General features: G+C 43.9%; 2 protein-coding genes across 3 annotated transcripts in view; one reads left to right on the top strand and one right to left on the bottom strand.

Moving 5' to 3' along the window:
- The window catches only part of LOC124215676 (uncharacterized), a 310,475-nt gene that overhangs the window by 49,454 nt on the left and 235,216 nt on the right, over positions 1–25,805 (top strand). For both annotated transcript variants that reach the window (XR_011176625.1, XM_046619357.2), the window contains exon 3: positions 3,674–3,852. Coding sequence is in view for 1 of the 2 variants with exons in the window: in XM_046619357.2 (XP_046475313.1) it covers positions 3,680–3,852 (173 nt within the window). In the remaining variant the exon portion in view is untranslated. The remainder of the gene's footprint in view (positions 1–3,673; positions 3,853–25,805) is intronic.
- The window catches only part of LOC124214519 (uncharacterized), a 278,457-nt gene that overhangs the window by 139,879 nt on the left and 112,773 nt on the right, over positions 1–25,805 (bottom strand). The window lies entirely within an intron of this gene.

The raw sequence follows: 25,805 nt of genomic DNA, 5'->3' as shown, positions 1-25,805 counted from the left end.
GCCTACGGAATCACGTGTTCCGTACGCGCCTCCATGCACTGATATTCTCATGTCGTTTGCATACCTCCACCGTCACGTGTCCCACGTGACTCTACTCTCCCATGACTGTCATTCCCGAGTACCTAAGTCTGGAGCCTGCATGTGTCGTGCGAGGGATTTCTACGTAATTCACCAGTTGTCCACCTGCCATCGTCTGGCGATAAGCCGTGTATTGTATTCACTTTCCCATGTGTGCTTTTTGGAACCTCCTCGACATCGTTCAGATTGCGTTTTTACAAGGTTGATGATTGGTGGTTTGGCAAGTGCTTCGAAAGTAATGGTAATGCGATAAAAGAATCTGGGCGAAATTTTAAACCATACTTTCGAAATTATAACGCTGTATGAATCTTTGTTGAAGAAAAATTTATGCTAAAGTTAAGAGGCGGTGGGAAAAAAAAAACATGGTTTCCGGAAAAGAAATTTCGCCGGTTGAATCGCATCCCCTTATAGCTTGCCGTATGAAGATCAGATGAAACTCCTCCTCTTGAAGACCGTCAAGCTCGCAGGAAGAAAATTCGTACCAACCTGTAGTACTCGAAAAAAAAAGGAATTTTTGACTACGAATCGCGGCTGGGGTCAATCCTTGCGTAAGAAGTGGCGTCGAGTACCTACCGGATGCCGGAGTGCTTCAGAGCTTCAGAGCCTTTTGCACCGCTCAGGAACGCTCGGGTCCGCATGGGTTCGTCCAGCGCTATTTTTACCCGCATCCTTCGGGAGCCAGTCTTCCGAAACGCGGCGTTTCCCCCTCAGGAATTGACGGAAACATAACGTAAACTGGTCGCGTTATGCACAGGCTCCTGCCGCAGCGTCGCAACGCGTGAGGAAGAAAATGAAGAAGACGAAGAAGAAGAAGAGGGGGAGGAAGAAGGTGAAGATGAAGATGAAGATGAATATGAAAAAGATCAAGAAGAAGGTGGAGACGGAGATGAAGATAAGCATGAAGATGGTGAAGAAAAAGACGAAGAAGAAGGAAATGAAGAAGAAGACGGAGATGAAGAAGATGACGAAGATGGAGGTGAAGAAGATGAAGATGAAGAAGAAAAAGAAGAAGGAGGTGAATCAACCGGGCCGCCCAGACGCAAAGTTTTTGTTTGGATCATGAATTTTCTGGCCGACATCCAGTCAACTGACTATTCGGATGACTCGGAGGTCGAGAAGTCGGGTGACTTCTGGCACCTCAGGCCTCGGTCGCACGGCTTTATGGGTGACGATTACGGCTGAAATTTACATCCCGAGGCGTCTGGTTTACGCCCAATGCCCAAAGCCTGGAACCGGGCGCGTGGATCTCTTCAATAAACTGTGAAAGAACGAGAGGCAGAATCGGTGGAGGAAGAAGAACCTGCGCGAAGGCTGCACGGGGACGCGGACAAGAAAGAGCGAAAGTGAAGAGCCGTTTTAGTGCCCTCCATTCGAGTAAAGCCTGATTTACTTTTCGATAAATCCTACGCTGCGTGCAGTCTTTTCTTACCACGGTTGCGAACATTTTTACGTCAATTTTGTCCCGCGATTTGCACGATTCTGTTGGTACTCGGTAATTTAATACCGATTCAAAAGCAACGGCCATGAGAGCCGTTTATTAATTAACGAAAAATACCCCGTGTCAGGGGGCTGCTGTTTTGTATTATAGCCGACTCGAAAAATCAAAGGGGGGAAAAATAATTAGCCGGTTAAACAGTGGCTCTCTCTCTCTCTCTCTCTCTCTCTGTCTTTCACTTTCGAAAATTACAATAGCGTTGTTCAACTTTTCGATGAACGTTGAAGCGCGATAATATTTGGGAAAATTTTTACGCCTCATTCATTGAATATATTTCAACCCCACTTGAAGAAAAAAATTGGCATATTTTGTCAGGGACATTCCACAATGAAGTTGAGTGTACAACAATCGTATCGATTTTTCATCGAATCAAGGAGAATTGAAAATAACAACGGAGAAATAACTTGAAGAAAAAACAAAAAAAAAAAATCTTACACGGAACCAGGCGAAAAATTGTGCGCTTGATTTTCATCAAAAGCGGTTGAAAAGGGGTATTTTTTATTCATGAAGTTTCAACGTAAACGCGGTACGCCCTACCCGGTACGATTCCCGACCAATATACCCCGCGTTACATCTCCGAATGGAATAAATTTCGACTTTATTTCGTTTATACGCATTTTACCTTCCCAGAAAGAAGAGAAAAATTTGCGCAGTAGTACTTTGGAATTTATCGTTCAGATGTAAAGCTCTCGTTCAATTCTCCGGACTAGACGAAAACTCGACTCCAGCATCGCGAAGCTCGTGTCTTTATCTCTTATTCCACCGATGCGATGGACTCGTCGGGAGCTTCAAAGGTGAACCTCGACTTCTTCGCGGTGGCTGAGGAAAAGACGCACGCAGTTTCCTTTCGTCCTCGGTAGCTTTCCTTTGTTCACCCTACATGCCACCCGTAATTTTTTCCCTCCCTGCTTTTCTGGCACACACACACACACACACACACGCACACACACGCAGAGTCATAAATGGATAGAGCCAGGTTACCCGGTCTTCTGAATATGGACGCGCATTTCGGAATCGGTTTGATGTGGTAAGGCCTCAGACTCATCACTTTTTTCACCCTTTTCCTGTCTGTCACAATCGCGTTCCGACGCGTTTTACCATTGACTGCAATGAAAAACAACAATTTTTAAACCAGCTTTTCCCCGAACAAACAAAAAATTGAACAAAAATTTTTTACCATTGACTAGACAGTTTTCGTAACTTGAAAAGAATTCCAGTTGCTTAAAGCTGGCAAAAATGAACGTAGCTTATGTGTATTTGATTCATTTTACGTTTAGTTAGTCGCTGAAGAGAGGCGAAGAACGGAGAAAAGGAAGTTTGAGTACGAAGGTAAAATAAAGAGCGAACGGCTGCAAAGATGATCATTTTATCAAGTTCTGAGAAGGTGCTGCGCATATTGCTTTTGAGGAAAGATCAACTTCAGTTAATTCAGCTCCACAGTCCGCGAAACGCGGTCGGATGAGAAAATTACGACCGAATCTGATCACGAGGGACAGAAAAAAGAAAAGAGAAACAGAAATTTTTTAAACTGAAAGGTTTAATTAAGCGGCAGACATCTAACGGGGATCTGATACGAATACAACATAATATAAGAGATTTACTGCTGGTCCTTTGCAATTCTTACTCGTAAATTTTCAAGACTCGAACTTTTCAGTCTCAAGTTTTTCTTCACGGTATAATGTTTATCTACTCCGTACTTGAAAGTCACAAGATGAAATAAAACGATTCGCGGCTGCACAGAACTATCCTTAAAACTTGTATAAACTTTTTTCCCCCAGCACTTGAAAGTTCGATATAACTTTCTATCAGTAATAAAAAATATATCGTAATGACTTTGAATATCTGATAAAAAAAAAAAAAAAAAACGTCGATTTAAAACGTGAAGTACAGCTTACTCAATTATACCTACTTACGGTGTGTGTAAAAAAATAAACGATTGGTACGAATCTTGATGAGAATATTCACTCGCCCACTGATTTGATCCTGAAAAATGAAGTTTTTCTTCCAGTTGACATTTCTACCCCATAATTATCGGGTTTTAACTTTCTGTGCCGGTGGATCGATGGACTGACCTCCAGGATTCGATTTCTCGTGTTTCAGGTGAAGATGGAAGTGCGCACGGAACGCATGCGAACGGCAGGACGCATCGCGCCGACGGGTCGGGTAACTCCAACGGTGCAACCACCCCTCGCCGGGGGCGGGAGGCGAAAAGCCATACCGGTGCCACCCCCTCGGGTCCCGACTCCGATGCCTGCTGTCAACAACAATCAGCAGCAGAGGTGAGTGACGTTCTACGCGTGTACTACACGAGTTTTTCAATACCACCTTTCTCTTGTTATCAGCATCCTTACATTTTACACCTAACCGGAATCGCTGAGCGATAAACGCCAACCCCATTCGTCAAATCGATTCTCATTTACTGATAATTTGTCATATTTGAAAAGTGAGACACTTCGACTAGCTTCTGTTTTTCTTTTATGGTTGGACGCCAACTGCGAAAAGAGATAGATATTTTAATCGGAGAGCAGAGAAGGCTCTTAGAGGGCTTGGAATTACTTTCTTTGGAATAATTCGAATTTCTTATTCGTCAACGCGGAATGCAAGAAATACTTTCAATGATACAACTGGGTTAAAGGTAACGACCCTTGGGATTTATATATGTACAATCTCCGTTTATTTAATCAAAGTGACACAGGTATAAAATTATAGAATATGTAATATCACAGAATTAAGGGCTATTATAAACTAAACGATAAAATAATGAAATCTTTAATTTCCTTTTATATTGAATGTGATTTGATATTTATTATTTATTTTCCTGCGATCCGTGAAATCTAAATCCTATTTCATTCTGGTCTCATGACTTTCTATTGATCTACGGATCTAATCTACTTTGGAAATATTGCTAGATATACACTTGATTAAAGGGGAGTCTCGAAGGAGACAGATAGGGAGATACCATAAACTGCTCGGAAAAAATAATTTTTACAGCATAGAACAGGCTTGAGAACTATCGTATTACAAGCACTGCATTTCTGCAAAAAGGGTATGAAGAAATAATCTGAATAACCGAAGTACAAACTGATCTGCAGTATCAAGCGATTGCATGTGTTCTGACACACTACAAATTCCATAATTATTCGGTTGAAATATAGTCAAATTTCAGTTAAAATGATTATGCATAATTGTGATAAAAAGCATCTTTTATGACTGGTTTTTTCCTCCTTTTCGTTCTGAGGGTATAAATTGCACTAAGAATTACGTAAATTGCTTGTGTCGAATTCAATTCATAAATTTTGAGTTGTGACATGCTCTCCTGCTTCTGTAGATTATCGACCTTCTATACTTTAATTTTATCATGCCTACATAAAAGAGATCGTTCACAAACAAACGAGAATTCGGTTTGCAAAACGGCGATAAATTAAATTGACCGAAACTGTTTCGTCTTCTTCGTTTGAATTTCAGTCTCTGAATGGCCTGAAAGCTTTCACTCTGAAGTTCATTTCGTTTTGCAACGATCTCTTTGAACGATTGTCAATATGGATTCGATTGTTCTTACTTTTTGCAACCGAGTAAATTTTCGTTTCGGTAATGTAACGAGACGTATCGCGATACATACGAGAAAGATGATTTTAACAAAAGCGAGGTGCGGTATAGTTTACAGAGTGGTTGAATGAACACGATGGTTCAAGTTCATACCTGGCTTTGAACGATAAAAGCATCTCTCAAGTTCGCGCCATCCTTCTGCCGGCCCCCGCTGTTCGCCCGCCTTCGCTGGCTTAAAAGACGTTTTTATCCCTGAAAGCGAGGCGTTAATTCGGGCCAGTAGCCTTTCGAGTACCAACGTTCAGAGCCGGTGCACGCCATTATTTCACACCCTGTTGTACACTGTTGGTAAAAATACGGCGGTGCTTATCGTTTCAGAAGTTTCTGGAAGGTTCACTCAAGAATTCAACTGTTCAATCTTCGAGACTTCGTTTAATTACGACGAAGAATAAAAAGAATCCTGAAACTGTGTCGGATCTCTTTTCTATTTGTTAGCCGCGACTTTTTCTTTGGTTTTCAAAATTCTCTCAGCCACCACATCGTTTTGATCTTCTGTCGGAACGTATGTTGAACCGGCCATTAAGTCTATGGTGACCGAAAAACGACAATCGAACCCAAGAATAACCAGTCGAAACCGGCCGGCGGGTTGAGGTTTTTTGTAAAAGCACACGAGCTTATTTCGACAGCTGACGATACATTTACCTCCGCGAGTGGCAGTGAAAGCACAGTGGAAATTACGCAAGAACTGCACTTTGTTTCATCTCTCGAATGTATATCGTCGTGAATAATATGAGAGAAGAAATAAAACAAAAAAAGCCAAGAAAAAAAAAAATCAAAATAAATAAAATTGTACGAAGCAAGATACGAAAATGAGAATAAAATTACATCGAGGAAAATATACGCCTCATAAACAAAGCGTTTGCCTTTTAACAGCCACCAAATGCGGTTAGTATACCTATATGTATAATCTCAGTTTCTCAAACGATCAATTTTATCTTCCACTCACTCACGTGGCTATAAACACTCCCCGTTTCCGCGCAACTCGATGGGCTGTACTTACGTTCAGTCTGAAGTCGCGCGTTATTTTAGTAGGTAAAATAGTCGTTTCCATCGCCACTTGATACCGGATTTGATTGGCTAATTAGCTCCGTCATCGATAAAGCTGTCGTGCAGGTTGGAAAGCCTCTGCAGCTCGGCATAACGCGCGGTATTTCCACGCTGACGAAGAACAGACCTCGACACGAATCTCTTCGAAATATTTTATTTTTTTTCCTCTCGTCAGTTTATTACGCACTCATACGTGACTCATTACGATCTTTCTCGTAATTCACGCAAAGTTATATAGCTTTTAAAGTGTCGCGTGTATTAAACAGCAGCGGATGCAAAACGATTCTGCTTAATTTCTGACAAGATTTTTGGCGAAAGAAATTTGAAATTTTAATATCGGGAAATGTCGAATTTTTAACGAGAGTTCAATAAAATTTGTGTGAAAAGAACAAAAATGAATTGGAAACAAGTAACGGTATAAGTATGTTTACGCAATACGATTAAATACATGGGCAAAGTTTGAAATATCAAAGCCTCCCACGTATAATTAAACTCCAGTCATCATTATAAAGCCTCCGGGTGATCGCGTCGTAGTTCTCAGTGATTCGCTTCCGGCTGAGTTACTTCCAGCTTCCGGTTTATGGTTGGTACTCGGTGAAAGGAAGGAAGGAAGGAAGGAAGGAAGCAGGGAAGGATTTATACAGCTCCTTGAGGAGCCGGTCGTGGAATTGTCTTTCCCAGACCCGGAGGCACGTATATAACCCGAGACCTACATGCACGTCCCATTCACAGAGCGTATTCGCGAGTTTCAAAACTTTTCCCAAAATAGTCGTGATCCGTTTTCATCCTACAATTCGGCGAGTCCCTCCGAAAGTTTATTCCCTGAAACTCGTCGCGCTTGTCGTGATTCCGTGGAACAGGATCTGGGGAAAAAGAATTAATAAAAAAAGAAAACAAAAAAAAAAAAAGAAGAGAAAAGAAAAGAATGACTCGTAGAAATATGAGCAGAGGGTACAAAGACTTGAGAAAATAGAAGCGCTCGTAGAAGGAAGGAAAATGAATATCCGAGCTTAGGATCAAATTCTGCTCAATTCACGTCTCGATTTACTGTTCAACGTCGAGAACTTTTTCTAATGTAATTCCGTACAGATCCGGAAGCAAAGAGTGTGTCGGATACGAGAAATGCGTTGATAGCGGTATCTGCTGCCTGTTGCCCCATTCCCGAGACTCGACTCTTGATCGCAAGCGCAGAATTTTAACAAGCTCCACGTTTCCTCTTTTCTCTTTTCTCTTTTTTTCGTTTTTTTATTTTTTTTTTTTACTTATACTCCCCTCGTCTCGCTCCTCCTCCGGTTTGTTATTATTATCATTATTATTACGCATTGCCATTTCTTTTTCATCTTCTTCTCGCTTCTTTATTCTTTTTATCTTTTACCCTTCTTGCGGCCCTGTCACCGTTATAGGTGAATATTCCCGAACCAATCGCTAGATCACTCCTGCAAGGCTTAAAAATCGGGCGGCTCTCGTAATACGATCAAATGATATCTCACAATTTCTTTTAATCTTCGCCGATTCGAGTACCTACAGCTTTCCAATCAAGGCAACAGCCAGAATATAACGAGTCCGAAAATCACTTTGAGAATTCTGAAACTCGTCGCATTGTTTCCACCTCTTGGTTGTGTAATGCGCATGATAGCTGGGGATATTTTATACCTTCAAAAAAATCGCTCCAACGAACCGCCACGAGGCAAAAGCGCGGATGCTTGGCCCTTGTTTGTTCATATTTTTTCATTTTGAGAAATGAAATGACTACACGATGCATATTATATATGTATACTCTTGTATCTACATCCTCTCAGCTTTTAGAGACTCCGATGAAACATTGTTGTACCTTGTGCGTCCGCCTTGGTTCCTCGAACGTTATTTTTGTCTGTTTTTTTTTCATTGCTTTTCCGCTATCATGCATCATATGTATTTTCTTTTCTTCTTACCTGTATATGGATATTGAACATTTTTTCAAGATACTTGTGAAATTATTCATCGCTTTTATATTCACTTCGCATGACGTCAAGTATGTCGTTGCTCACGCTGCAAATACTCGAAAGTAATGGAAATTGTTCTGAATCATTGCATTTCAACATGTAAAACGATAATATCATGCTAGACGAATCCACTTGTAATGGTTTCCAACGTTTATTACTTCTACAAAAATAGTCACACAGAATTGTACTCTCATCGATGCGTATTGTGCGATTATCAATAAATCGTAAGTCTCGAATGACGGAAAGTTGTGAAACATGGTACTTTTATCGTTGAGTGAAATTCGAGCCTGTGAACTACGTCGTATTTTGAAACCGTTGACCCGCGCCCGGTACATCCATAGTTTGTTGGAAAAATGTCCCTGGAGGGAAGAAGACTAGGCGTTAATTACCTCGTAATTCAAAAATCAATATTAGTCGGTAAACAGCAGCACCTCCGGGTCTCCTCTGTCTGGTATACATACCTGCTAAGTGCACCCATCCGAGACTTGTACAAGCCGAGAGTGTGTGCCGGGCTGTTTGCCGAGTAAAAAGTTGTCTAAAGTAAAGCACACAATAACTAGTTATGCAGGAGGAAACGGACGAACCAGCATGTTTCGCACGCTTCGTCCTCCTCGTCGAGAATCGTGGATCTTAGATTTTCGGTGTGGGGAAAAATCGCGTCTGCAGACGTCGAGACCATTCGATCGAAAACATTTTGGAAATGTCTGAATTCGAGAATCCCGATTCCTTCGGATTCCGCACGATAATCAGCCGGCACATTCGATCATTCGAAATCCCAACCCTGAGCCGAGTTTTGGAAAGCACTGCTTTCAGGGCGATAGGTGAGGAGGTAGCTGATCCGCTCCTGCAGAGGAAGATGCACTCGATCTTGGGCCCCGTAAATTATGTTAACGACTCTCCTTACGTCACCAGCAGATGTATTAAAGCGCAGTAATGGGACTTTGAAGCGCAGCAGCAGGAGCACGCGCCGCTTTGACAGCGCTTTACTTATAGGTCAGGCGGTTTACGACCAAAAACGGTCGCGCCTTTTTCGCTCGTTTTACCTTTCCTTTCCCCCGTCCGTCGCCCCCTCTTGTTCCTGTGCATTCGAATCGAGCCTCGGGAGGTGCATGCGAGCATGATCAAGTGCCTCCTCCTCCTCCTCCTTCTTCTTCTTATTCTCTCTTTGAAATAAAAGTTAATCGGCGTGCGTGCAATGTCTCGGCTCCGACTACGGGGACTAAATTTATTTGTATGATGCCGAGGCCGGGCCATGCAGCTTCGACCGCCGTGCAGAATCTCAGGCATCTCTTTGAACTTGCTACGCGCGAGCTTACAAAAGCATATTTTCTCCACTCGCATCATGTTTGATATACCGGACGTCGGGCGAGGCTGGAACAGTAGAAACCGGAAAGGCGATGATTCAATGATTGTTCTGAATCGATCACTTTTAGAAGAAATCTCAGTGCTACTTCGTCGATCAGCATCAATGGATTTTGGAATTTTTTTAAATACTTTTAAACTGGTTCGGAACATGTCACAAATAATTATCCCATGCCCGGTAATCCGATGTTGTAAGAGCGAATGAGGAGTCTAGAGTATTATTCGGTGGGCATTTGTTTACGAGAAAGCTCATTGAGTTACTTGAAGCACAAGAATTTAATGAATCCCTTTGACACGCAGCTTAGACCCTGCGCTTCGTTTATTTCTTCCCTGCTCCTTGAACTACCTCCTTAGCTGTATTCTATGGAACTAACTATGTCATAGATGAATACGAGGTTGGCTGTTGAGGTAGTTCCTTCTTAATAAAGAAGATTGTGAAGAATGCTGCGACTAGGTTTTTTTCACTTTACTTCTTCTTCTTCTTTTTCTTTTTCTGTCTTGCAGTAAGGCAAAGGAGAGAAAACCACAGTTTCACACATTAATTCGGCCCTGCGTCAGGGGTTTTGGAAAATTGTTGTAACAGATTTAACGCGAGGTATTATACGAGCTTTCTCGGAATATCAGAGGCACGGAAACAGACCCGCGTCTTTCGCCCAGGGGAAAACCACAAACCTGACCCTTTGCCCGAAGCCACGCGCTTTGCCTAAGGTAAATAAATTCTAAATTCGAACATACTCGTACCCACCTACATACCTCATACCTCGCCAGCAGTTTACTCGTGCTGCTGTCACTGGCAAGACTCACGGTTCACTGGATTCATGGAAAAATAGTATATCTTCAAGATTTATCATTCCGTACATCTCCATCTCGTGTTGGGTTTGGGAATGCGCAGGGTGGACGGCACGTTTTTGTCGTTTGTCTACCAGCGAGTAAAATGGTCATCGAATTCGTAGGTACTCAGAGTCATCAATAGCACGTTAGTGAAATGTTATTCACGGATTTACTGGATTTATGCATTTTTTATTCCTTTCGTTTTTTGTAACGGCTGTTGTTCTGTTTTTCCAACCGTAGGCCAGACATCTTTTTACAAGAATACGTAATCGGCATTATCGATCTGTGCGCAATGATTCTTGTTTACGAAAGCTGTCGCTGATTTTCTGGTAGAGCGAAAAATTTCGAAACGATTATCCAGCAGAATTGTTTTCAATAAAACTCGTGTCAATTTATCCAGTTTCAATTTGTTCGAAGCAACTGCGTAGAATATTTCTCAACGTAACAATTGAAAAAAAGAGAACTCAGTGTAAGCCGTAGTATGCTTAAAATTTTCCATTCGTCCCGGTACAAAATCACGAAAAACGACTAAGAAATGTACATTGTACATATTACTCGTCAAAATACGAGCCACAGGACAACGGGTCCCGAGTAATTATAACTGCACGACGAAATTTACGTGCATTCGTATCCGATTGTTCTCACAATTGGTCTCATTGTTTCATTGTCAAAAGCTTGTTTCGGGGAAGGGGCTGTGCCTCAATCGACATTGAAACAGGATAGGGGAACATCAATTCACACCTTCGTCAAAACTGCGATGGAATAAAAAAAGGAAAGAAAAGAAACTCTCCCCCCCCCCAAAAAAAAAGCCGAGTTTTTCCCTGGCGTACAATATCAAGAGTTCCTCAAAGTCTACCTGTCGCACGCGTCTGCTTATCGAAACGGAAAATTTAACCATGGTGTGAAATGATTTGGCTCGCTTGTACAACGTGGGAGAAAGAAAAGGTGCAGTGAATCATTTTTTTCGTCCTCGGTATTATTCGCGAATAATTCCTCGGTTTCAGGCACGAGTGCCATAAGAGACGGGGGAAATTTAACGAGCCAAACCTCGACGCGGTATCGGTGACTACAAAATTTTTTTGTAAGGTACGCAATCGACGACAGAATACCGAAAAATTTGACATTACTCTGAAACTTGCTGAAATTTATCTTCGTATCACTGGTTAGGATTGTTAATTTTTTACACAAACTGTGTGACTAGTAGTTTACAAATTATGGTGGAAAATTATCACCCTTAGACCTTTTCGAATTTGAATTCAATAGCAATTAATGTATGGGAGGAATGTCTCTTTTTTCAAAAGTACATACATTTTTTAATACAGAACAACATTTCTTTTCACGAAAGTAGCGAACCAGCATTCATAAATACAGTATTGAATTGACGGATTGTAATTTCGTAACGAAGAAAAGCTCGGTCGAAGCTCCGTCTTTCTGAAAGAACTGAAATTATGCGGTTCGTCACTCTGCCACAGCTTGCGCAGGCGGCAAATCCGTAGGAATCTGTCTTATCGACCTCAGTTTTCATCCCTTACTCGACCGACGGGGGTTTCGACCTGGTGGTGGAAACGCGAACCGAGCCGTCGAGGCTTTCTAACTAGTTCGAGGATATTTCGAGGGCTGGCGCCACCCTGATGCAGGGCTCATTTCCTCCCTTAACCACCTAACAAGCCGGGAAAAATGTTACCAACCCTCGGATTGTCTTTTCCAACTAGGATACTGGTTTTTGTATTTCGCCGTACACAGTTTTCTTTTAAAATGTTTTTCCGAGCATTAATACAAATCTCAGGTTACTCAAATCAGTTATTCGATGATTTTATGGCCATCAATTAATTCTATTTAATTCTCAAAATGTTCAAGTCTGGTTACAGGTACTTAAAATTGGCAGACTGTCTTGCAAACACATGTAGAAATCATTGAAACCTAGTTCAGCAACTGATTTGACATTCATTTACTGTTTCCCGGCTTTTCTTCCGACATTTCCAGTTCGCATGCTATTATATGTCGAGTCATCCTTTGCGGGCATCAGTATCCATGCGCATTTACGTTGATATCAAGGTCTACGGAAGACGGTAATTTACGTCCCAATATGATGAGCAACCGTTAGTTCGATGCGTGTTTCCTGTCGACATGGGTGACTTTTCCACGATAAAAAAACCGCACCGATGTACCGCCTGCACAAAACTGTGTATCCTTAATTTAAATTCAACTCAAGTACGAGCGGCCCTTTCCGAAGTTGGTTGATCACCTCCCGTTTATTACACGACGGCGGAACAACTTTACTATCCAATAAATTAGTTTAACCGTAAAGCTAGCGCATAAATTTGCCGCGGTTCGTCCAGAGTTAAATGAATAGAGCCGTCTGTCTCTCGCTTATTGTCTCATTCGCTTGTTAAGCCCTCGGGAATAGACAATCGTGCATGAAAACTGACGAACGAACAAATGGATACATATTGCTCGTTCACTCGATTCATGACAACTAATCTACGGTTGTTATTTCAATGGGATTTTAATTTGATTCGTTGTATTCAATCTTTCCGCTCGCAAGCAGTTCGCGTTAATTTACATCACACCGAAGAGTCAATCACATCCAAATCCTAAGGTAGAACTTTAGGTTCGTTCTATCATTTCACTCAATGGTTTGACTGGCAGAAACTTGTTCTCCACCATCCTTAGTTATCCTCAATAGTGGCGAACTATAGCGCACTGGCACCAAATGTCGGACAATGCTTGGCATGATACAGTTGGCAAGATGTGTTTCACTTTGGTAGCCACACTTACATCCCACCCTCTCCAATTCTCAAGATTTAATCAACCCAACCAGTCATGACATTGATTCTGTCCAGCTACCATACAGCTCCTTCTATACCGGACTATATTTAGAACCAGTGGTCAATCCACGCGGAGCTGGATCGTCCCTTTGTCTGCTAAAGTGGGAGCCGCTCCGAAATGCAGGAGCGTCGTGGAAATTTGGAGGGTTCGAGGTAAGGTCGCGTAGAATGAGGACCCGGGATTCCGTACACTTAGAGAAAATGAAGCTGCGTTCGATCGCCTGGCGCCGGCAATCGACATTTCAATTGGCCATTATAATTGAAATTGAGCTATTAAGAGCGTTCACGACCCATTGGCTTCTCCTCCCTCCTTCTGCCATGGTTGCCCACGCGGGCTGATTCCCTTACTACCGGCCTACGTACTTACTTAGATATCCGCCCAACTTGAGGTCTAAATTGGTTCGGTCTCTCAACTTGTCCGTTGCCAACGGAGTATTCTTGATGAAATTCGATAGTGGGTAGCCGAATAATCGATGTGTGCCAAGGAACTCATTGATTATTAAGTACAGCTCGAATCCACATTCTACATAAATTCTACATTTTTTTCGAAAACTTTCGATGCAGTTGTGGTTCCTCTCCATAATTCTACGATAATATTACTATCCTTGCATAAATTAATACTTCACTATAGTTTTCAAAGCACTCGCCGTAGCAGAGTGAAACGTTCTCCTGATTAATAATTGAGATTATGTATCTAAATTCCGGAAGAGTGGATTATTGTTGTTGGAAGCAGCAGCGGTTCAAGTTTCCGTGAGATTCTTGAAAAGTTTCCAACAAACAACTTTCAAGACACGTGATTTCAAACTCGAAACTTTTTATTGTATACCAATTATTTTTACACCAGCTCCTCCCACCTACACTTCAATATCTCATCCTCTTCTACCAAGTATTATTTTCTGATACACTCTTCCAACTACGTGCATCCGAATATTACTCGTCTTCCTTTCGTCGTTGCAGCGTAATAATCCGTCCAAGGACTTCGGCGCTCCGAGACGTCTCTATCCCAATAATCGACCGATCATGCGGTATTGCACCAGAGAAAAGATGTCTCATAATCCGTATCCGAACACATGCAGCTCAGTAAATCGGCAGAAATATTTAGTTAGAGAGGCTTTTCGAAATCGTCAAACTACCATGAGCAGGTTAACGACGCTGGATTGTAGCTACCTTGTTACGACAGGTGGTAAGTGCAGTGACATTGCGATACTCGTGTTGACCGAAATGCTGGAGAAGATGGACCGCAGCTTGTGAACATGTACGACTTGTAACGCATAACGTATCGCAACGTACCTATAAGCAAGGCTTGTTACTGCGCAGCGTATCAGTGCCCAGTGGCGTGCACCGTGTCCGTTCCATTAATTACAACGGGGGTGACATTGACTGATGCGACCGTCACATGTCAGCTGGTGACCAGGTATGGGGAAATGTACCCACGAAATACTGAAATACTGGAATCTCGAGCTCTGGGGCTGATATTATAGGTGCCACTGAAGTAATCATATTAACGAGGACACCTCACATTCCAACCACCTCTCTTCTCTCTCAACCTCTTTCGTGTCACTTGAGATTATTCTTGACGGATGGCTTTGAACAATGTGATCACTATCGAAATTAAAGAAATGTACAACAGCTACAGAAATCAATTGTTACCCTTCATCGACTATCTTAGCCTTGAACATGGCGATCCTCATTAAAATAAAATAATACGATACATTTGAGAGAACTCGCGGTAGTCGAGTAAAGTTTAGTGCCATTGTATTTTTATGAGTTGAGCACGAGGTCAAGGGATATGATCAATGACACAGAAACGATTGCAATGGGGCTGTGTGCAACAATGTGCCGTGTGCTTGACGTTTATGCGAAACGTTGTTGTTTTACGAATGCGTACCTGTTGTGTGAAACAACCAGAATGCGATGTGGAAAGGAGATGGAAGTGCGCGCGATGGCTGTCGGAGAAATGGAAGGGAAAGGCCAAAACGAAACGCATCAAATTAAATATGGACGAAATTAATGGCCCTTTGCCCCCTTCTCTCTTTTCCTCCGGATAATCACTCTTTGTCATCGGTCACGAGAGGGCACGCGATGTGAAATAACCGAAATTCATTAGAAATTCGCTGGTGTCAACTATGGACGTGACAGCTATAGAGCCTTTCTTTAATTAGGGATCATCGCCGGAATGTGCACCGTCGTAATTGGCTGTCACTGATCAAACAGAGAATTATTCCCCATGGCAGAAGCCGGTTCGATTCCATTTTTCGAAACCATCAACACTAATCCGGCCGTCATTTTACACCCGCACTTCCAACGCACAGATACTATAGGACTGTCATTTCGTGTATGACCAGTATTGAACGTGATTGATTTCCAATTGAAAGTGTAAGCTCTTCCAAATTGGCACCGTGTCCGTCAAGCCCAAAATTCGTGAGTTCAGATGGGACTGCGTGCTTTGGCTCTGTTTGTCAGTCGAATTAAAAGGGGTTTCCTGATTTCTTTTTTTCATCCAGGAAAATGTATGCACGGGGCAAGCTCGAGACAAAATCACTCCATTTTTTACAGAAGCACGAAGGTTGCGATCGCTACGTGATTATCCAGTTATCTCGACCAACCAGCAGGCAATCAGGATATCCGGCCGGCGGCGTGTGCATAGGGTTGGTACCAAACGTGGATCGAAAGAGGGTCGAGCTCCTTGAAGTTGGAGTGATGATTATGGCCGGTGGTCGAGCGCAGTTACCAACCAATTAGCTACTCTAAAATGCTTCCATCTAATCAGGTCGTTATGAGTAATTATCAGAGTCCATACCTTGCATGCTTTCATTTTTCTCCAGATACGAAGATGATTAGGTACCATTCCAAGTCCGTACATTGAATCTATACCTTTTTTAAATTATAACAGATTGTTGGAACCTGGGAAAATCTACGAACGTCTGTACAACAATTGCTTATGCCTGCACTTGGCGGTGACCAGGTTCTGTACGCGTAGTAAATGTACCTCCGTGTTACCCGGTGCCTTTTAATCGATACAGTTACTTCGGGCTCTACCGGCCATCTAATGACTCTATGTAACAACACGACCGTACCTGTCATGTTAGCGGTATGATCCTGCTGGGTTCTAGACTCCAGAGTAAACTGACGCACAAATTGCTCTCTGCAGGCTACGCAGTGCATTCACTCCGCGACGATAAGGTAATGAAAACTATCTCAGTACCATAAGTTTGACTTCCTTAAGCAGCAGCATGTGTGCAACCATCACCGATACTTATTGACCTCGTAGGGCAGTACCTGACAATTTTTGCGATTATTTTAGTACCGTTGTTTGATTTTGGCAGTACAATTGGTATGAAGCAATCGCAGTCATCTTTTACTTCGCAAAAATCAAGTACATCCAGTGATTACGGTTCTAGTTGAGCTGCCCGTAGGTGCTAGGAAATCTTAATTACTTTTAATTGATCGAGTGGCAAGATGAGATTCAAACAAGCGGCTGTACCTTCGGCCTGATAGCTCTTGGTGTAGTGGCTTGACAAGCAATTAACTAAATATCGTATCGTAAAATATCTACTGAAGGCTATTAAGCCCCTGCTCATGTATAATCACCGCATGGTGGATACATAATCATCAATTACGTGAAATTTATGACTCTAGCTGACAGACAATTTTCTTTAAGCGATACCCTATTGTCCGGTAATATCGTCTGTTGACTTGTCGTTGAGAAATGAACGGAAGCAAAAGGCTGCTCTTGATACGAAAAAATCTGAAATGGAGTGAAAGTCGCGCTTATCGCGGTGTGGCGCACGTTATGGACAAGAATGTACACACAGCGATAACCTCGACGTCACGTTCCGGATCGAAAGTAATGCAAAGATCTATTAGCCAACAATTTGACATTTGAAATGCATCAGATAAGATGGGTGTGATCCACAATGTGCCCATAGAGTCAGCCACAACCTCCTCGGTTCTCATGTTCCTTCAACGTGCACTCTGTACCCTTTATTCCGGATGACAGAGGTTCGAGGTTTCACAACCTTCGATGACGGGGGATGAGAACAAGCTCGCGGAGACGAAAGACTCGCCCGAGTTATCGGCAGGGCCATCATTTTTCATTGTCAATCAGAAACGTGACTTCGCTTTGCCAGACGCTTAGCTTAGCTCAGCTTCGATCTCGCCCAGCAACTCATTCGTAATATTTTGATAGTTTCTCTGAAGATTTTCTCCACTCCTTCGTCCTTGTTTCTGCACGTATTTTCGAACCTCGTCCCTGAACTTTTTCGACACGTACCACGGCTGAAACAGTTCATAGTCAGAAAAAAGATCAAGCAAAGTTATGACCCGAAATGTCACACACTCGATATACTCACGACATACTCGATATACGTCCCAAGACACCGTGGAACGGTGACCTTTCCTCGACAAGGGAGCCGACTTGATTCGATAACCTGGAACGAGCCTTAGGTCGGATGTCGCGGATCGAAGTCCTCGTCATTTCGGCGCTCCGTTATTTACGAGGGTTAATCTTCGGAGGGACTGCCGTTTGGATCTGGTTCGTCGTAGAATTTACGCTCGGAGGATCTGAGGTCGTGTTTAATCACGGAAGATCGCCTCCTAAAAGATCCTTGGGGAGGCTGCGCGGCTACATTCGGTCAGTGGGTCAGAAAGGCGTTTCTTCCAACCGCCTACGCCTTCGCCTTCATCTTGGATCCTCTGTCCTCTTGTGTCCTCTTATTTTTCCTCCCAGCCACTCTTCGGGCTCACCGGAAAGTTCACGCTCGGAAAAGCAAGCTTTTCGTTAATCGCAGCTCACAGCTGCCTCACCGAACCTTGAAAGCGTTTTGGGATGAAAAAAAATAAAACTCTGTCGAGGTCAGAAAGACACGCGCACGTTTGGTCAATGGGATCAGAGAAAAATATCTCATTCAATGTATACTCACAAGACTGTTCGACGGAAAATCGTTGATGGAGATACTTCAGATTTCAGAAGTGGATTTGTTCTTTCAGACAGAATCAGCGTCCTTGCGTCAAAAGAAGACATCCAACCCGAGTAGAGCTTTCGAAACGTGCATCCTTTTCACAGTGAATCACAGTGTGCTTCAAATATTTCCCAAGCTTCTTATTTGATCATCTAATGTCCGGTTCTTATCGTGGCTTGCGTTCAAAATGACGACAAAGTAACAGAAAGGGGTAAATTACGAGCGTGGGGTTCAAAGGTGTGGATAACTGCAGTAAAAGTAAACGGGTACATCTAATTGGAACGCCACCTAAGGCGTTACTACTGAGATCATTAATATCGAAAACGGATCACGAGCAGGTCGTCGCTTCTAGCACCGACAAGACACCGGAGTTATTAAAGTGGATCTATCAAGCCTCGTTGCTTTCGAAATCAGTAACATATATCGATATACGGCCTCGGTATCGTATACCTTCTATATTGTGCAAGTTATCTACTACCTGATCATAAGTACTTGAAATCGTTTGACTACTCCTTCTCCATCTCAGCACGTGAATCAAGTAACACAGGACTTCAAATTTACCGAGCAAATAAGCAGAATATTTTAAGGGGGGAAAGCTAAATGTATGATAGCCGATTTTCAGTGTCGCTGATGCTTGTCTAACAATAAGAAGGAGAATTCATAAGTTGGTCGAAGGTGGAGAGCTGCCCATTAGATTTGAGAATTTTTTTAGTTCCGATAATTATCTTCTGAGTAAAGGTGAAAAAAAAAAAACTACAGGTTACCGAAGAAGTATCCATAACTCCTGCGGTATCGTTTCGAATAAAAGAGACGACATTGGAATACCATCAAATCTGCATGAGCATAGCTTTCAGCCCAGCTCAAGTTTTTATCATTTTTATATCTCGACCTAGTTTCGGTAAATCCTCGTGCACACATACACCGCGTCGATGGGTACGATTCTCAGGCGACAAAACCCGCAAATCGTTTCCACGCGCATTTACCAGAACCTCGGGGGCTATATATTCGCATATATCTAATATATTTTATCAACGAGCAAAAAATTCGCGGTTTCGGTATCGTTCACAATAGAACCAACGACCCGGACTGCCGTGTGTCGCCACTGCGGAGGAAAGCGAGAGAGGCGCGTGAGAGGAGGAAAGGCGAGAATCCACTCTCGTCCCGCGGCTCGGCGCGGCGAGCAGTGTCCGGCAGATATCGGTTCCCATAACCGTAACGGTGGGGCGTATCTTTGTTCGGATGATGCCAAGCATCTAGCGGAATGTATTGTACCCACGATGACAAATCACGCTTCAGCACGCCCCCGGCTCCTTATCCATCAACATCACCGAGGACCGAACGGTCATACGCGCTCCTCTCGCGGCCTCTGGGCATCGATTTTATCCAACGATGATAGAGAGACGGATAGACGAGCTGATCCTTGACCGACCACGCTTACGAAGCAGGTTGCCAGTTGGATTCGAAACGAATGTTCCACACAAAATTTGCGCAACACTTTCCGCGGGAACTCAAACAAAGTCAATAGCTACAAAGTCAATCTTTGAAGCTTGGGTGAATCTTCGAGCGAAGGAGCATCTGCAATTAGCGTTGCTCTCTGCATCCTTGCTTTTACTTAGGCTTTGAATAGTCGCTTCAACTCGTCTACACGAATCCCTGCTGCGCTGACACGACACACCTGCGCTTCCTCTCGAACTCTCCGTCACTTTCTCTGATGATCCTTAAGACGCTCGCGTATCTGAAAACGATCTTCTATGTAAAACATATCCCGTTCTTCTTGACGATTGTATGCATATTTTTTCTTGACATTAGGTCGTCAAGATCCAATATGTTGCAGATTTTGACCATCGCCATCTTTGAATATTTCTTTTTTATTCGTTTGACGGGTTCAGTCGAAGTCGGAACCTGACCAGACTCAGTGATCGTACTTGAATTCATCGATTGCCTATGACACCTTGAATTTGAATTCGGAAAACCAGCTGGAAATGAAATATCACTGTAAGTATTGACTGGCCATGAGAAACCGGAAGTCCGATTAATTTCCAATCCCAGCTGCAGCCGAGCTAGAGGATCGTATATCACACGGCTTATTAATACTTCGGATAATCGGTGGCTACAGTGTGAAATAAAATACTCAATATTTTATCGAAGCTCAAGAGTTGCATCAGTGTGTAGGGAGGTCGAGTCCGACATTCGATACCCGGTGGATTTGGAATGTAAGAATGGTTGGAAGTGGCAAAAATTCAACAGAATATAGAAACGCAATCGCACCTGATCATAACGACGGAGATACTGTAATAACGCGTTCCGTAAACTTTGACCTACGAGTATGGGAGCAGCTTCGACTTCCCGAAGTGGTCGCGTGGTAAACAAAGAACGGACTGTCCGTTTAATAGTTCTTGCGAAAGGTGGAAGCAGGAAACAGGATGGGCGAAGCTCGACTCATCAAAAAAGTCGAGTCGAGGGTTCCTGATCAGAGATAAAACGCCCGCGCTTGGTTCAAACGCGGTATCCATTTCCGCCGAGTTCCCGAGGCTGAAGCTATCATAAAACATAATTAACGCCCCTGTACCGTGCATGGATTCACACCTTTATGAATGGGCAATAAAGGCCCCGGGTGGGGGATTAAGTCGAAGAAATTCCTACCGATCCTACGAGAGGAGGAAAGGAGACGGAGAGTCGATCCTGCGCCAGGTTACCCGACGCTTTATCTACGCACGAGTGTTTTATGAGGGACTTTATGAAAATGTTCGCGGCGGGCGGTAAGGCGCTAGGATTCCTGGGTGGCTGGGATGCGGTCCGGGAAAACGGGCCCGTAATACGTAGGTGCGGAAGGTGATACCTTCTCTTGAGCAACAGTGACAGTGCGCAGGTTCTGAGGAGCCGAGGGATAAAGGATCATGAGTTGCGGGACAATGGAGGAAGTCCTAGCGATATTACGGAATAAATTTATATATTATACGTAATGTGTTTCAGGACCCCTGCACGGGCACCTTCGTTGTAGGTGTCGACGATTTTTCCGAAACCCCGTTTATGAGCTTCGTCGTCGATTGTGTATTCGTCGTACGCCGTTATACCGTTATTATAGCTTCCGCGTCCACGTGTGTGTCTTAAGCGACGCGCCTGACCTGCACACCTGATCGTCGATCTTTATTCATGTCGATTAAAAGGCACTTAAATTTTCATGGTGCGTAGATTCGAGTCGGTCAGGCTGTTGAGAGGTGTTGCAAGATGGGGGAGAAGAGCGTGCTTCGAACGTAGTACTCAAAATTGATGAAACCCTAATGGACGATACCGCGTCTGTAATGTCAGGTGTAATCGGGTCAGATGTGTAAGATAGGACGATGTTTGCAGTAAAGGATTGTCAATTTTTTCTATCATTAATGCAGCTTTTGCTGTAAAAAGATTCCAATACATCAAAAAAATAAGCTTGAAACAACGAAGAATGACGAATTCAAGACAGTGATCGGAGCGAGGATTCTTCGCTACTGCGATATCATATTTTAGAAAGAATGGAAAACGAGGGGGAGCTTAACTCCCAGGAGGTTTCTTATAGATTCCAGCAGCGATATTCTCGAAGTGTAGTATAAGTGGGGCACGTTTCAGCTGCTGCCTAGTCTGCAGCAGAGTATTCTAGCAGCATGTATCTGCGGAGATCACATCCAGCAGGTTCGAGGCTCGAAGCTCGGGACGAACCACATCCATATTCATCGATTGTTTACGAGCTAACCCATAAAAAGCTCCGTGTAACCCATGCAGGCACAGGGAATATTTTTCGTAAATTAATTCCGGGGCACGATTTCTATCAATCAATGACGCGATCACTTTGCCTGAAGTTTTATCTGACGCTACAGATGAAAAAGAAAGCTTCACGAAAAGAATTATTTGGTGGGATGGAGGAAATCGAAAAATTTATTCCAAGGCCAGTCGAGGTTCGGCTTCAAAATCAATTGCAATCACAATCCAGAAAAAAACATTCTTCAGCTACTGAGGAATCCCAGTTAACCATGTATTTTTCAAATATCTTCTCACCGACATTTTTCACTTCTCAAGCTACTGCAATAATGGACCAGATCCCAATTTCAGCGGTACATGCGATGTTAGATACCGATAAAATCATTACCGTACATTTTCCCAGATCTCGAAACAGGATTGGCAAAAGTACAGAGAACCTCAATTAAGTGGAAACATTTTTTGCAACGGTAAAAGTCGTGGAGCCCGAAGATGCCTGATGAATCCTGGTGGATCTCATAGCGATCGGCGAGCCATCGAGGTTTATGGAAATTTGGACACTCCCGACGCCACTGCAGGACAAGACAACGCACTTATCGGTCGAGAGGGAGCCGAAAGGAGCGATTTGAGCGCTCCAGGGTTCGAAGGGGAAGAGGCTGAAAGGAGGATGTATCCGTAGACGAGTAGGCGCAGACATTTATTGTTTGTCGAAGCGCGACGACATCCTCTTTAAGAAACGTAGGACCGGCCGTGTAGACTGCGAGTTTCAGTAACGATTTATCTCCCCTCGCCGACGGTTTCATCCAATTTTTAACAAATTTTATCTCGTCTTTACCCCCGTTTTTCATCTTCTGACCATTCGGTTTGATCCTGTTGATCGATTTCGAATGCCCAGCTACCAAAGGTTCCCAATTTTATTTTCCCCTGAACGTCAGGACCAAGTGAATCGTCAGCGATTTTCAGTTTATTTTACATCCAAAGGTTCGTACAGAACTTGACGAAATAGCGGAGCTAGTTGTTGTTACAGCAAAATTTATAACTACCTCAACTATGAGGGTATTAAAGATGGCGGAGAGTAGCTTCAATTCACTGAATTAACACCATCTTAACCAAACAACTACGCACCTATCGAAATAATGGATTTTGACAGCTCCCCTTCGACGGAAGGGACATTCCGTAGCATCCAGTGCGTTAAAGTGTCGATAAAATTACGTTATACAGGACGTGTGTTTAGCTCCGAGACGCTCGTCGAGATACCGGGACGCGACCCCAGCCGGTTTCGCAAACGCCTCCAGTAACAACACCCTCATTGCATACGAATATAAGTGTATTATCATAATATTAACCGGAGGGTTCGTTTCTCCACCGCTCGTTCTATACTCATAAGCATGAATTCACCGAGGGGAATATGGAATTCACTGCACATGCGATTTCCTCCTGTCCCGGTCCGACTGTCACCAGCGAAGATGAAAGCCTTGGGAGATACGAGACGAATCCAGGAGATCGGAATGAAGAAGGGCACGTTAACATCCTGAATTTTTCATCAAGTTGCACTGATCGAGAACACGGTCCAAGGACATTCTACTCTCCAAGTCCATTGTTTTATTAGTTTTGAACTTTCCACTGCTCCGAAAGGTGTAGATTAAATTTGATCAAATCTGATAGTAAAATCGTATCTACGTCGAGTAGAGTTCACTATGCGTAGAGAGCGGTGAAACAGCGGCGGGTTAATCAAGATCATCGCAACTAATTAGACACGATTGCTCGGTTCACATTGAACTGTATCTAATCCGGCAATCGAGAACCTGCAGCAACGTAGCCGTAAAGCCGATGCACGTACGGTAGATGCCGGTGATCCAGCAGGTAGTGTATGGGTATCTCTGATATAGAAGTTGGACAATCAGATAACCATGCGAACCATAACGTCGTTATCGGTCTCATCTCCCGGGCTTTTGTCGACGAGGTTCAAGACAAAAAGGACCGACGACTCATACAACCCGTTTGTGTAGATCGGCCCTCGACGTACTCGAAGATGAGTTTTAATCCCCGATAACGAGGTCGCGGCGCGCGACTGGTTCGCATTCACTCTGCGCCACGGGATCAAACGATGCTGCGGTTCACGCCGAGGGATTTCTGCAATTAAACGTCTTGGGGTGGTTTCGCTTTGTGCGCGGACTTCGCCACCGAAAAATCGCCACTCTACAGTCCCTGCGTGGTTGTAAAAGTATCGCCGTGAATTCAGTACCGAACAAGTATGGAGACCATATCGATGACCCTGTTCCACGAGGTTTTCCGAACCTCGAGAGCTGACGACGATCATTTGGCCAGCGATGATTGGGTAATATCGATACTGTAGTTCTTCCTCATCATCTGCGTCTTCTTTTCTTGTATGCGCCAAAGGATTCGGAGTGGATCCGATGACAAGGAGAGCCGAAAGCCAAACGCAGGCTGCCTCTCGTCTGTCGTTCGACGCGTCTCGTCGTTCCTTCTGTCCTCGGACGGGTCCATTTGTAAGAGAAGAGCCGACGACGGAACTGCGGCAAGTGCTGGAAGGCAGAGATGGCGCGGGATGGAGGAGAGGAGAAGAGAACTGAGACAACGAAGCTCTCCATGCGAGCCCGGAGCCAGTTCGTTGGGTTCTCAGAAAGGGAAACTTGCAGGCGATGCGTCGCTCGTTTCAGTGCTGGACCAATGCACCGCTGCGTCGCCACAGCTCGTTGCCATTAAAGATGCAGCGATGCGAGATACAAAATTGTGTCCCGATACTCTGCTAATAGAATATAAACCAGGGTGCAGTTCCTCTTTGTTCTCGTTCGACAGCTCGATGGGCGAGGAGCTTTCCTGCCGGACTCGCGGAGCTTGATCTACAACAGCCGCGATCCACTGACCGACTGATCGCTGAGTCGGAAAATTTAGCTGGAAAAATAATAATCTTGTCGATGGGATGGTTCCTGATTTCAGATACCGATCAGGCATTCCATGGTCCTTCGAGTTTCCTTACACACGTCGTTGTCTCGATGGAGAGGCCGAGGTGTCGTTCCGAGCATTCTCAGCGAGATTCCTGATCTCTCAATAGAGATACCAGATCTTGATACTACACGAACGATAAATCCCTGAAAACAATTTTCTAGTAGAGAAAAAAAGAAAAGGGAGGGAAAGAAAGCGATCGCGGCATGTCGCCGCGTGCTCGGCACTTGTTCAGACCGGATAACCGTCGATATATTATCCGAACGTGATGAACATATGTGGTCAGGCGGGGGAATTTAAACGAGGAAAGATTTATCATAACAACTTTATGCTCTGATTTATCGAAGTTCGGCAGGATTTGATAATTTCACACTTGGTTGCAGAGAGATTCGCGATTCATCGCCGTTTTCTGCGAGTGCAAGAGCCGCGGTGGCGAAAATCGAAGGCCATTAGGTTAGCCTCGGTTAGACGGTAGCCCAGTTTTTAGTTTAGTTGGCCGCTCGAGGAGAACAATGGGCCCACAAATCACTGGGGAGCCACCTAAATCTCTGCGGTAAACGCCCGGGGAACGCCGACTGTGTGGAGCGGAGCGCGTCGGGCGAAATCCAGCAGTGTGCAGACTGACCAAGTCGGGGGATTACACGTATTATAACAATGCGTCGAGGAGTCGCGGATGACTCGAAGAACTCCGGTCTTTCAATTTCGAAATATGCGACTCCCGCAAATTGAATAAAGTGGCGAACGCTGCGAAGTCGCTTGCCAAGTCCAACAGCTGCGAAAGCTATCCACGTTTTTTATGCCTGAATTTATGGACGAGCTTCGCAAGCACGCTCCGCAGTCTCTGGATGTAACGAGGAGATAACGGATCGTGGATCCAATAAAAGGCGATCCTTCTCTTCCGTCTCTCTACCTGCGCGTC

Source organism: Neodiprion pinetum, chromosome 3 (genome assembly GCF_021155775.2).
Source record: "Neodiprion pinetum isolate iyNeoPine1 chromosome 3, iyNeoPine1.2, whole genome shotgun sequence".
NCBI classification, from domain to species: Eukaryota; Metazoa; Arthropoda; class Insecta; order Hymenoptera; family Diprionidae; genus Neodiprion; species Neodiprion pinetum.
The sequence above is the reverse complement of the archived record's forward strand: the minus strand, read 5'-3'. Positions and strand labels throughout refer to the sequence as shown.